General features: G+C 40.3%; 1 protein-coding gene across 2 annotated transcripts in view; it reads left to right on the top strand.

Moving 5' to 3' along the window:
* The window catches only part of Pccb (propionyl-CoA carboxylase subunit beta), a 53879-nt gene that overhangs the window by 17925 nt on the left and 23098 nt on the right, over window positions 1-12856 (top strand). For both annotated transcript variants that reach the window (XM_047565323.1, XM_047565322.1), the window contains exon 6: window positions 2873-2983. In XM_047565323.1, the coding sequence (XP_047421279.1) occupies window positions 2873-2983 (111 nt within the window). The remainder of the gene's footprint in view (window positions 1-2872; window positions 2984-12856) is intronic.

The raw sequence follows: 12856 nt of genomic DNA, 5'->3' as shown, positions 1-12856 counted from the left end.
TGACTATAACATGTCTCACTATGAATGTCTTTGAGTTCATCCTACTTGGATTTCATTGAGCTTCTTAGATGTGTGTATGCATGTCTTTCATCAAATTTGGTAAGTTTTTCTATTCTTCAAGTATTTTATCGAACTTTTTCTCTTTCTTTTGGGATTCCTAAAATTTGCATGTTGGTATGTCTCTATTCATTTTTCTTTTTTTCCAGTTCCCCAGATTAGATAATTTCAGTAGTTTAATCTTGAAATCCTGCAATCTTTTTCTTCTGCCAGCTTGTATCTGCTGCTGAAAATTCTAGTGAATTTTCATTTATACTCTAGAATTTCTAGTTTCTTTTTTATGGTTTTTGGTATTCTCATTTTGTTCAGACATTGTTTTCCTGATTTCCTTGAGTTCATTTTCCTTGGTTTCCTTTAGCCTGTTGAACATATTTAAGATAGTTACTCTAGCATCTATGACTAATAACTTCAGTGTCTGGGTTTCCTTGGGGATGCTTTCTGTCAAATTTTTTTTTTCCTTGTTGAAGATGGTCACTGAAATTTTAGTTGTCTCTGTGAGCAACCAGTGGTCTGATACAGATGTCCTCAAATGTCTGTTTCAGAAGGCACACCAGCTTGGAACAAACTCATTTCTTTGCCTTGTATTGGGGTTGCCATTTGAATTCATTGGAATTGAAACAATGACTGGCCTCCATGCTGGCCCCTAGGCCCTCAAAAGCAGTGATTAGCAATCAAAATACACAACCCTTGGGCTGGGGATGTGGCTTAGTGGTGGAATACTTGTCTAACTTACATGAGACCCATACCCAGTATCTCAAAACAAACAAACAAAAAACCCCAAAAATACAACCTTAAGTTTTGAAGGACAAGGTCCTTATGTCCATCTTGGCACCAGTTAGCCACACCAGGAACAGGGTAGGCAAACTCATAGTTACCTGGTTTACCGCATGGTTTTGGGCTGGGGAATGATAGTAGTTACACCAAATGCAGAAATTCACTAAAATTTACCTGCTGCTTCTTCACATTCTTCCTTGGATTCTGAAAGTGTTCAACTAAATTCCAAAGTTCCAAAATAATAGTTACTTCAGGCAGTCCCTGTCAGCTGAGTTATTGTTTCAGTCCCAGATTCCTAGAATTTCCTCTTCTGTTTTTGGTGATGTCACTCAACTCTTACGTAGAGCTGGTGTAGTGGCACACACCTGTCATCCCAGCTACTCAGGAGGTTGAGACGGGAAGATCTCTTGAGTCCACCGGTTGGTTGATCAGCCCAGGCGACATAGCAAGACCTTGTCTCAAACCAGAAGTATCCCACAGCTCTATGTAAGGAGCTATTTTTTTTAGCTGTATTTTTGTTATTATTTAGTGGTTGCTCTAAAGGTTAAATATAAATTTTAAATTATCAATATACTTCAAGTTAATACTGACTTAATTCTGATAAAAGGTAGAAATTTTGCTTTAATATAACTACTCTCCCCTTCATTTGTGCCATTATTGTTATGTATCTCATAAATCCCAAATTACAGTGCATAATTATTACATTATATATTCTTGTATTTTTAAGTCTTGAGAGGATTATATTCATGCAGTACTTTGTATTTAATCATATATTTGCTGTTTTCAGTGCTTTTAATTGTTTCTTGTGGATTTGAATTACTGTCTGGTGTTACTTTTACCTTGAGGGACATCCTGAGCTGGTGTGGGCACTGGTGGCATTCTTAGTAAAGAATGCCTCAGGGCCTGGGGTGGTGGCTCAGTGGTACAGCGCTTGCCTAGCACGTGTGAGGCACTGGGTTTGATCCTCAGCACCACATAAAAATAAATAAATAAAATAAAAGTATTATGTCCATCTACAACTAAAAAAAAAAATGCCTCAGACTCTTTAACATTCTTATTTCAAGTTAGGCAGTTTTTGATATGAAAGAACACTTTCCAACTTAACATTTGGTTCATTTCCGGAACCTTGAATGCTAATACTTTTTTTGACCATTTTGTCCAGTTTTGTAGTTGTATTTGAGGGAGAGAATTTTTCAAGCTTTTCATTGTGCTATAGCTGGAAGTCTACCTACATAACTTGTCACTTTTGCAGAGAGTATAGATGACCTTTTGTGTTACAGTTAGCTGTGTCCTGTGGTTTACAGAGACTGGGCTCACAGCCAAGGCAGGCTGAAAAGTGGACCCACTTTTCCAAAGCTATTGGGGCTAGGAGAAGGAAAGGGGTTGGGAGTGGGGCAAGTCGTGCTTGGGCCCTGTCACCTTGCCTGGGTCCTCAAGCCCGCACATCCAGTCTTTTTCAAGGAGGTGGCCTGAGCTTAACCCTTCAAAATACACTTGACCTTAGGGTCAAGGGCTGTCTCCTCCTATCTCCCCTCCCTGACATTTCCTCTCTGGAAGGGGCAGACATTGAAGACTGTGTAAAACAGCACCTGCCTCGTAGCCTTACCTTGTGACTTCTGGGTGCCCTCTGTGGAGGGTGTGAAGAGCCTCCGAATAGAGGCCAGAGTCCAGGGTAAGTGCTGGCTCTGTTCACTGAGGTTTTCGTTCTTCTTCCAGCTGACTGTGCATGGACAAGGGTGCTGGGGCTGAGGTGTGTGTGGAACTGAGCGAGGGTGGCCAGTTCTCTGTAGCTCATATCCTGGTGAGCTGCCAAGAAGGGGAGAGGAGAGAAGATCTCTGCCCCAGAAAGTATCCTGCTGACTGTCCCACAAGTTGGGGCAGGAAATTGCACACAATTCTGGAAGAGCTTTACTGAGCGGTGTCGCCTCCTGCATAAACTCTCTGTGCAGGTGAAACCAAATACTACTGTTTCCTTTATCTTACCACAGGTGAGGCCTTCACACCTCGGTAACCAGATGCCTTTGCCTTTCTCTTTTGACAGAGGAATGTCACAGCATCCGGAGTCGTCCCTCAGATTTCTCTGATCATGGGCCCGTGTGCTGGTGGGGCCGTCTACTCCCCAGCCCTAACAGACTTCACGTTCATGGTGAAGGTAAGAAAGAAGGGCCTGTTTCTGGTGGTCTGTGAGTGTCCTGCAGCCCTTTATCTGCAATAAAAATAATTCCTGACCCAAATCTAGGTTGTTATCTGTGTTCTCATTGGCATTCAGTGGAGGGATGATAAGGCCTTAGTGGAGAGAAGGTGTTGGCACAAAATCTGTAGCTTGTGGAGTTCACTGGCAGGAGGTGCTCATGTGCTTCAATGGGGGATGATTTTACTTGTTAATCTGAATTGAAATGGTTTTCAGATAATTACAGGATCTTGTCCTCTTCCCAGACAGGTGACCCTCTGTTAACTCCTATTGGAAAGGTTTCTCACGGGAGGCATTTTTTTAAATTAGGAAGTTGTTTCTGATGTCCCACATTTATTTCTTCAACTATTTGCCATTTTATTTCATTTTTTGTAATGGTTTTGAATAAATTGATCTCTAACTTCATTTTGAGAGGTGTATATTTTTATTACATGACTTTAATGGAATAACATTTAAAATTATTTGTAAATGCAGCTTTCTTAGACTTAACGTGGGCAATTACCCTTAATCCGTTACTTTAAAATCAGCCTCTCCTTCTTAAAATATTAACAAAAATGGGCAGTAAATCCTAAGACAGGAAGGTTGGGGGTGCAGAGTAACAATAGCCGTTTAACATGAGAGGACAGTTCTAAGGGAGTATTAATTGGGAAATGCTTCTTTTCTCAAGGGCAGTAGGAATTCAAAAAATTTGAAAGTGCTTATCCCCTGACCCAGCTGTTCTGCTAGTACCAGACTGAAAGCAACATAAATGTTCAACAAAAGGGGTGGGTATACAAAATCAAGATGACTAGCAGCTCTCTTGTTCCCTCACACAGCAGAGTCTCCTGAACTTTGCCCAGGTGCACACACCTGGCTGCTGCAGCTGCACTTCTCCTGCCACAGGCCCAGAGGTGCAGGAGCAGCTCTCTGGTGGAGGCCCTCCCGCCCCGCAGCTGTGACATTGCTGAACACAGTTCTCCATGCCTGGTCGGCAGCCTCGCACTGACTCTTCCCTCTACTGCTTTACTACTTTCTTTTTATTTTTTTTAAGGGGTGGAAAGGATGTGGGAAAGGGGAACTTTGTTCTTTGCAGTGCTGGGGATTGAACCTGGGGCCTTGCACATGCAGGCAAGTGCTCTGTCACTGGGCTCGCCCCAGCTCTCCTTCACTGCTTCCATTTTCTTCCTTGGTACTGTATCCGTCTATCAAAACTTAATCATGTTCAGGTCTTTTCTGTCTTCAAAAATGAAAGTGGTCCTTGGTAGGTATGGTCTAGCTTCCTTTTTCTTTTCTTTTAATTCCTTTTTCTGCAGTGCTGGGGACTGAACTTGGGGCCTTGCACATGCTAGGCAAATGCTCTACCACTGAGCCCCAGCCCCAGCCTCTTTTATTTTATTATGAGACAGGGTCTCGCTGAATTACCCAGACTGGCCTTGGACTTGCCATTCTCCTGCCTCAGCCTCCTGTGCTGCTGGAATGACTGCTGTGCCCCTCTGTGCCCACCTTTTTCCTTTTCATGGCCAGTTAACTTTGTCTTCCTGTCCACTAACTGTTTCTCTAAGATCCTTGGTGACTTCTTGTCACTGTGAATGCTGGTTCATGCTCATCTCACTCCATCTTTCAGCACCCTTGTTTTCTTATGCTTCCCGAGATGCCTCTGTGACATTTCCCGTCATCTCTGGCCGTACCTTCTTGGTTTCCATTATCCACCTCAGCCTCTAGCTGCTGGGGTCCATTCCACACTGCTTTCCCTTCTCTGCTTTTTTAAAAATCCTAGACTATTGCATCTTCTGCTCACAAAACTTGAGCTAATAACTATGTTCTTGTCCTACAACTAATTGTTAGACCTTAATCATTTGACATCTTAAATATTCCATGCGACATCTTTCTAAAAAGGACTCTGAAAGGTAATTGGGAAGTGCAGGTGGGGTGAAGAAACATCATGCATGAATAAGCACTGCAGGAAGAAGTGTCGAGAGAGGCTGGCCTGCTGGTGCCTTGGGATGTTATAAAGCTCAGTGACCAAAATGGCTTCATTAACTTGCAGTGAATGGACAGATCAAGGGACAGAACAGAATTGAGAAATGGGTCTAAAATATTGGACATTTAGTTTACGATGAAGGAGATACAGTTCTGCTTAGGGGCACTGATAATACCAGCTTTTGCATCAGGCCGTCACCTGACTCCACGCACGAGGGTTTATTTCTGGGCTCCTTCCCTCCCATCGATGTGTTCTGACTTGATTATGGTCTCCAAGTAGTAAGTTGTGAAATGAAGAAGTGAGACCTCCACCTTCATTCTTCTTTTTCAAGATTGTTTTGACTACGTGTAGTCCTGCGGAGCCTCATATCAACTTCAGGCTGGGTTTTCCTCTTTCTGCTTAAAACCTTCATTGGTATTTGATAGGTATTGCCTTGGATCTCTGGGTGACTTTGGGGGATGATGACATTTGAATGTCTAGGTGAAGGTTTGTTTGTTTTATTGACCTTTCCAAAGAACTGATCCTTGGTTTTGTTAGCTTTTCCTGTTTTTCTGTTTATCTTAAATCTTTACTATTCCCTTTCTTCTACTAGCCATCATTAGTTCTTTTTTCTCTTGTTCTTCAAGGTGTAAAGTTGGGTTGTTTTGAGACCTTTCTTCTTTTTAATGTGTTACAGCTGAGTTTCTCTTTTGGCATTGCTTTCACTGTGTTCTGGGTTTTTGTATGATGTTTTAAATTTTCATTTGTCTTGAATTTTAAAATTTCCCTTGTGATTTCTTCTTTGACTCATTGATTTTTTAAAATTATCTACTTTTCACATGTTATGAATTTTCTGGTTTCCTTCTGTTTTTGGTTGCATTCTATTGTGATTGATTTCACTCTCAGAATTGATCAAGTCCCGCGTTGTGGCCATACCTGTGGCCTACCTTGGGATCACATATTACCTTTAGATGTTACATCTTGTTGGTCTCCTTTAAGCTGAAACAATTCCTCGGACTTTTCATCATGATATTGACAGTTTTGAAGGATATAGGTAAATTATTTTGCTCTCCAGTATGGGTTTATCTGATATTTCCTGAGGATTAGATTCGGGTTTGGTAGCCGGGTTTGTCTCTGTGTAAGGGATGTTGTGTTGTCCTCAGGTTATTCCATCTAGAGTCAAGAGATGCTCATGTTTCCAGCGTGAGCGATGTTACTTTGATAACCAGTTCAAGGTGTTTTTCTCCCCTGTGGAGTTCCTAATTTTCTCTTTGGAACTTAATAGTACTTTTTGGAGAGATGCTTTGAGAACTTGAGAACATTCTACTCTGCATGATACTTTTTCTCCTTGATTGGCTTCTTTTCTAAACTAATCCATACTTTGATTTTTTTTTTTTTTTTTTTTTTGCGGTGCTGGGGATTGAACCCAGGGCCTTATGCTTGCAAGGCAAGCATTCTACCAACTGAGCTATATCCCCAGCCCCATACTTTGATTTTTTAAAAGAGTGGTTATCCAGCTCCATAGTGCACTTCCTATCAGTTGGCATTTAAAAAAAAAATTAATTTTTATTATGTTTTAATATATTTTTTTAATTGTAGATGGACATATCTTTGTTTTATTTATCATTATTTTTTTTTTGTCCTGCTGAGGATTAAACCCATTGCCTTACACTTGCTAGGCAAGCGCTCTGCCACTGATATATAACTGCAGCCCTCAGCTCTCGTTTTACTCTAAGAAAAAGCCCTACTTTCTTGAAGATGTGTTTATTTTATGGTTTTTTTTTTTTTTTTTTTTTGTGGTGCTGGGAATTGAACCCAGGGCCCTGTGCTTGCAAGGCAGGCACTCTGCCAACTGAGCTATATCCCCAGCCCCTACTTCATGTATTATTAATGTGGATTCAAGAATTCCTGTTTTGCCCCATGGTTTATAATCCACCGCTGTTGTTTATTTTGATGCTCTCGTATTGTCCTTAACCAGGCCAGGGGGAGTGCTTCAAGCTGGCTCCTGTTCTGCTTTTTTTTTTTTTATTTTTATTTTTTTTAATATTTTAGTTGTAGATGGACACAATATCTTTATTTTCATGTGGTGCTGAGGATGGAACCCATTACCTTGCACGTGCGCGAGGCAAGCCCTGTACCACTGAGCCCCGGCCCCCACCCCCATTCTGCTTTGATGTGTGAATCAAGTTCACATATGCACATTCCTTTCTGGGTAATACGTTTTTTTTCTTGGAGGAGGAGTTTTTCTTATCTCAAGGTCATGAGGGTAGTTTTCATTTTCTAAAAGCTTTATTGTTTTGCCTTTTATACCTACCTATATCCATCTGGAATTAGGAGGTTCGATGTAGGAGTCTGTTCCTCTTTTTTTTTTTTCCCTCTCTCTCTCCCCAGTGTATTGACCTTGTTGATCTAGAGCCTGTTACAGAAGAGAGCTTCCATTCCTGCTCTGTGATGCCACATATGTCCTGAATCCAGCTCTGGTGGTTGGTGTGCCTGTTCCTGTGCCGGTGCCTGTCAGGGTGGCCGTAGGAGATGTTGATAACTGGTGGAGCAGGTTGGCCCACCTTGTTCTCAGGTGCAGTGGGCTGTTCGTGACCCTTCATATTTGCACAGGGTGTCTGTTGCCTAGACAACTCCTGGCTCAAGAGATCCTTCTGCCTCAGCTTCCTGAGAAACCGGGTCTGTGGGCACATATCACCAAATCTGGCTCTATACTTCTTGTTTCAACTTTATTGAGATAACTGTACGTTCTTGAAGTGTTCAGCCTGATGCTTGTATCCATCCGTAAGGCAGTTACCACATGATTCAGGGTGACGAACATCCTTCACCTCTAAATTTCTTCGTAATCCATCCTCCTCTGTTTAACAGCCCACTTGTCTAGTAGCCATTGACATACATTCTGTCACTACAGATAAATTCACAACCTTCTGTCACTAATAAATTGGCATTTTCTAGGATTTTGTATCAACGGAATAGTACAAAATTATATTTTATGTATACGAAAATCATAGGGAAAAGTGTGTACTTATTTGTGGGGGGAGTGTTGGCTTCTTTTAGGATAATTATTTAGAGATTCATCTTTTTTTAATAACATTAGTTATTCATTTATATATTTATGTGGTGCTGAGGATCGAACCCAGTGCCTCACATGTGCTAGGCAAGCGCTCTACCACTGAGCCACAACCCAGCCCCCGAGAGATTCATCTTTTGATGAACGTTTTGGGTTGTTTCTAGTTTTTTTTTTTTTTTTTTTTTTTTTTTTTTTTCAATAAACCTTATTTTTTAAGAGAAGTGTAACATTCATAGCAAAATTGAGCAGAAGGCTCAAAGGTTTCCCGTGTCCTTCCTGCTCTCGCCTTTATGCGAAGCTTCTCCTGCTGTTGCTGCTCCTCACTAGAGCGGTGCAGTTGGTGAACCTGCGTTGACACATCGTTTCTCAGTTCACCGTTCATTTCAGGGTTTACTTGTGTTGTGTTCATTCTGCGGGTTTTGACAAAAGTATAATGACATTTTTCATACAAATAGTTTGACTGCCCTAAAATCCTCTGTGCTCTGCCTGTTCCTACTCTCCTGATCCCTGTTGACTGCTGTTTTCCTGTCTGTATAGTCTTGCCTTTTCCAGAAGGTCACATTGTTGGAATCATTGGTCCGGAGCCTTTTCAGATTGGCTTCTTTCACTTAGTGATGCACGTCTAAGTTTCCGCCATGCCTTTTAATGGCTTAGCAGCTCATTTCTTTTTAGTACTAAATAATATTCATTATCTGGATGCTGGGGGTTACGTTACCCATTCACCTGCCAGAGGACACCTTGGTTCCTTGTAGTAAAGCTGGTGTAATTATCCATGTTTAGGTTTTTGAAAACATAAGTTTTCAGCTAATTTGGGTAAATATCAAGGAGTGCAATTCCTGAATCATATGTTAAAAAAATACATTTAGTTTTGTAAGAAGCTGCCAAACTGTTTTCCAGAGTGACCACACCTTTTACATTCCCACCAGGAATGACTGATAATTCCTGTTATTCCACATCCTCGCCAGCATTTGGCATTGTCAGTGTTCTGGGTTTTAGCCATTCTACTGGGTGTACACTGATATCTTATTTAAAATTACAATTCCCTGCTGATGGACGGTGTGTGGCATCTTCTCATGATTGTTTGGCATCTGTATATTTTCTTTGGGGAGCTATCTGTTCAGATCTCTGGCCTGTTTGTTTAAATAGATTGTGTTCTTGTTGAGTTTTATGTGTTCTTTCTGTATTCTGGGTAATAGTTCTTTAGTTGATGTTTCTTTTGCATTTGCTTTGTTGCAGTCAGTGGTTTGTTTTTTCATTGTCTTGATAGTATCTTTCTCAGAACAGAACATTTTAATTTTTAACAGGTACAACTTATTTCTTTCATGATTATGCCTTTGGTGTTCTTTTAAAAAGTTACTACCCTAGGGGCTGGGATTGTAGCTCAGTGGTAGAGCACTCACCTAGCATGTGTGAGGCACTGGGTTTGATCCACAGAAAAATAAGTAAATAAAATAAAGGCATAGTGTCCATCTACAATTAAAGTAAACAAACAAACAAATAAATAAAAATAAAATAAAAAGTTACTTCCCAAACAAAGATTATCTAAATTTTCTCCTATATTCTATTCTAGGAGGTGTGTACTTTCTTTACTGTTTATATTTAGGCATTTTGAGTTAATTTTTGTGAAGGGTGTTGAATCTTCTAGACTATTTCCCCCTAATTTGGATATCCAGTTGCTCCAGACCATAATTTGAAAAGTCTCTCTTTCCTCCAACATAGTGCCTTTGCTCCTTTGCAAAGATTCATAGCCTCTGTGTGTTCTTCTGGATTCTCTGTTCTGTTCTGTTTATTCTCAGCCAGCCCTGCAGTGCCCTGGTAACTAGATTGACGGCCTGTTGTGAAATCGTGCCCTTCTTCCTGCTCTGCTTCTCCTTCAGTATTATGCTCTTTGGGTGTTTTGCCTCACCATATAAACCTCTAGAATCATTTTTGGATAGCTACAAAATAACCTGAGGTTTGTTTTTTTTTTTTTTTTTTTTTTTTTTTTTTAAATTGGGATTGTACTGGATATGCTGATGAAGTATGGGAGATATGAAATCTTGACAATCTTAAGTCTTCCGATCTCTGAATGTGGAGTGTCTCTTCTTTGTTTTGTAGTTTTTCTCATATAGATTTTATACATATTTTGTTAGGTCAGTACCTAAGTATTTAATTTTGGTGGCACTAATATAAATGGTATTGTTTTTAATTTCTAATTCCACTTATTAATTTCTGGTATAGGAAAGTGATTTACTTTTGGGTAACGACCTTGTATCTTGAAACCCTGCTCTGAGCACTCATTAGTTTCAGATTTTTTTTTTTTCCCTAGCACTGGGATTGAACCCAGGGGTGCTCCCACTGAGCCCTTTTGATTGTTTTATTTTGAGGCAGTTCTGATTTGCCCACCTGGCCCCAAACTTGCAATCTTCCTTTCTCAGCTTCCTGTGTTGCTGTGATTACAGGTGCCTGGCCCTTTTGTGATTAATTGAGCATTTTATGATTCCATTTTCTCTCCTTTATTAGCACATTTGTTACCTTTTCTTTTTTTTTTAAACTTTACTGGTTAGCCTCGAGTTTGCAGTGTACATTTGCAGCTAACCCAAGTTCACTTTCAAATAACACATACCACTTCCTGGGTAGCAGTAGTGCATAGTTGTTCTTTCCTCCCAGCTCTTGGGTCATTGCTGTCATTCATTTTTTCCGTACGCATGTGTTTGTGTACATATACATATATAATTGAACATATTGTTGCTGTTATTTTGAACAAATTATGTTAGATCAACTAAGCATAAAAAATATAATTTTATCTTCATTTATTCCTTATCTAATATTCTTCCTTTATGTTCATCCAAGTTTCGACCTTTTATCATTTCCCTTCAGAAAGATATTCTAAGTAATTGAACATTTCTTGCAAGGCAGATCTACTAACAATAGTTTCCATCACTATTTTGCTTGTTAAAGAAAGTGTTTAAAAAAATACTTTTTTTTTTTTTTGTGGGTGGACACAATATCTTTCTTTCATTTATTTATTTTTTATGTGGTGCTGAGGATGCTGAGGATGAATCCAGTGCTTCACACATGCTAGGCAGGTGCTCTACCACTGGGCTACAAACCCAGCCCCTTAGAAAGTCTATTCTTTACTTTTAAAAGATGATTTTGTAGGGTACAGAATTCTAAGTCAGTGAGTTTTTTTTAAGACTTTAAATATTTAATCTCTTCTTGCTTGCATGGTTTCTGCAGAGATGTGGGGTGTTATTCCTCTTTGCTCCTCTGTAGCTAAATTGTTTTATCCCCTCTGCTTTCCTTTAGGATTTTCTCCTTATCTTTGATATTTCTGTAGTTGAAGAATGGTGTGCCTGGGTGTGATTGTTGGCATCTATCTCGTTTCACACTGAGTTTACTAGATCTGTGGTTTGGTGTCTGACAATTTAGAGAGATTCTTGGTCATTGTCTCCTAACATTCTGTTCTTTTCTCTTTTCTCCTGAAATTTCCAGTATATGCATGTTACGGTTCTTGAATATTCTGTTGGTTTTTTTTCCCTAGATTTTTTTCCTCTTTGCTTTTCAATTTTGATTTTCAGTTTTCCTCTTTGCTGCTGTTTTCACTGAGGTATCCTCACATCGAGATCCATGCTCAGAGTAATAAGCACATCAGAGCACTCTTTTCTGTGATAGTGTTTTTGACCTCAGGTATTTCTTTTTGGTTCTTTCTTAGAATTTTCATTTCTCTACCTACACTGTGCATCTGTTCTTGCATGTGTTGTACCCATGCTTAGTGTTTTAATGTAGTTTTAAATTCCTGGTCTGATAATTCCAACACCCTTGTCATATCTGGTTCTGGTTACGATCTGTCTTTTTAGACTGCTTTTGCCTTTTGGCGATCTTTTGATTTTCTTGATAACTGGACATGATACACTGAGTGGAAAAAAAATCTATTATCAATATGCCTTGAGGAACATGGTGGTAAGGTGGTGGTGGGGGAGCATTCTGTAGTCCTATAGTAGAGCTATCTTCCAGTGACCCTGGACCTTGGATTGTGAACCCCATGTGTTTCTCAGTCCCCTCTCTCTCTCGCCCTATCCTGGTCCTGGTTTGGGGTGGAGTTGGATATTTTCTTTCCTCGGGTCAGTGATCTCGATAAATCTCCAGCTGGTTAGACTGTAGTTAATGGTGTCTCCTGAGGGCAGACCTTGTTAAGAGGAACAGAATGCTCTGCTGGCCGTTTCAGAATGATCCTTTGTCCCCTCCTCTTGCCAGAAGCAGCAGGATTATTTTCACTAATAGTTACTGAGACCTTGGGCAAATTGCTGAAGGTAAAATTTTCAAGACCAAAGCCTCAGTGACTAGGCCCTTTTGGGGTTTCCATCTGTCCGATTATCTGCTGAGCCTTTGGTAGCTTGCCAGTTAAGGTCACATTTCCCTCCATGGCCTGGCTCCCCAGAAGTTTGGACTCAGGATTTCTGCTTTGGCAAGCCTCAGTCAGTTTGCCTGCCTGTCTCAGTTTTGGAGTGGTTTGCCCTGTGATCCCATCTCTCTGATGGATCTAAGAACTGTTAATTTTCCAGTTTGTTCAGCTTTTTACTAGTTAACAAAAATTTCTGGGTCCAGCTTCTTACTTGCTGACTGGCCATTCTCAGTTTTGTAACTGTTAAAAATAGTGCTGCTATGAACATTTGTTTAGAAATTTAGTGGTATTGGGGAGATCTTTCTAGCAAGATTCCAAACAAAGGAACCACAAAAGACTGATACAGTACAGGTAGTAGACTAAGGACGAACCTTAGTTTTGCAGAATGTCACTTGGCTGAGCACAGTAGTTCACACTCGTAACCCCAGTTACTCTGGAGGC

The sequence above is a fragment of the Sciurus carolinensis genome, chromosome 9 (genome assembly GCF_902686445.1).
Source record: "Sciurus carolinensis chromosome 9, mSciCar1.2, whole genome shotgun sequence".
Taxonomy (NCBI): domain Eukaryota; kingdom Metazoa; phylum Chordata; class Mammalia; order Rodentia; family Sciuridae; genus Sciurus; species Sciurus carolinensis.
The sequence above is the reverse complement of the archived record's forward strand: the minus strand, read 5'-3'. Positions and strand labels throughout refer to the sequence as shown.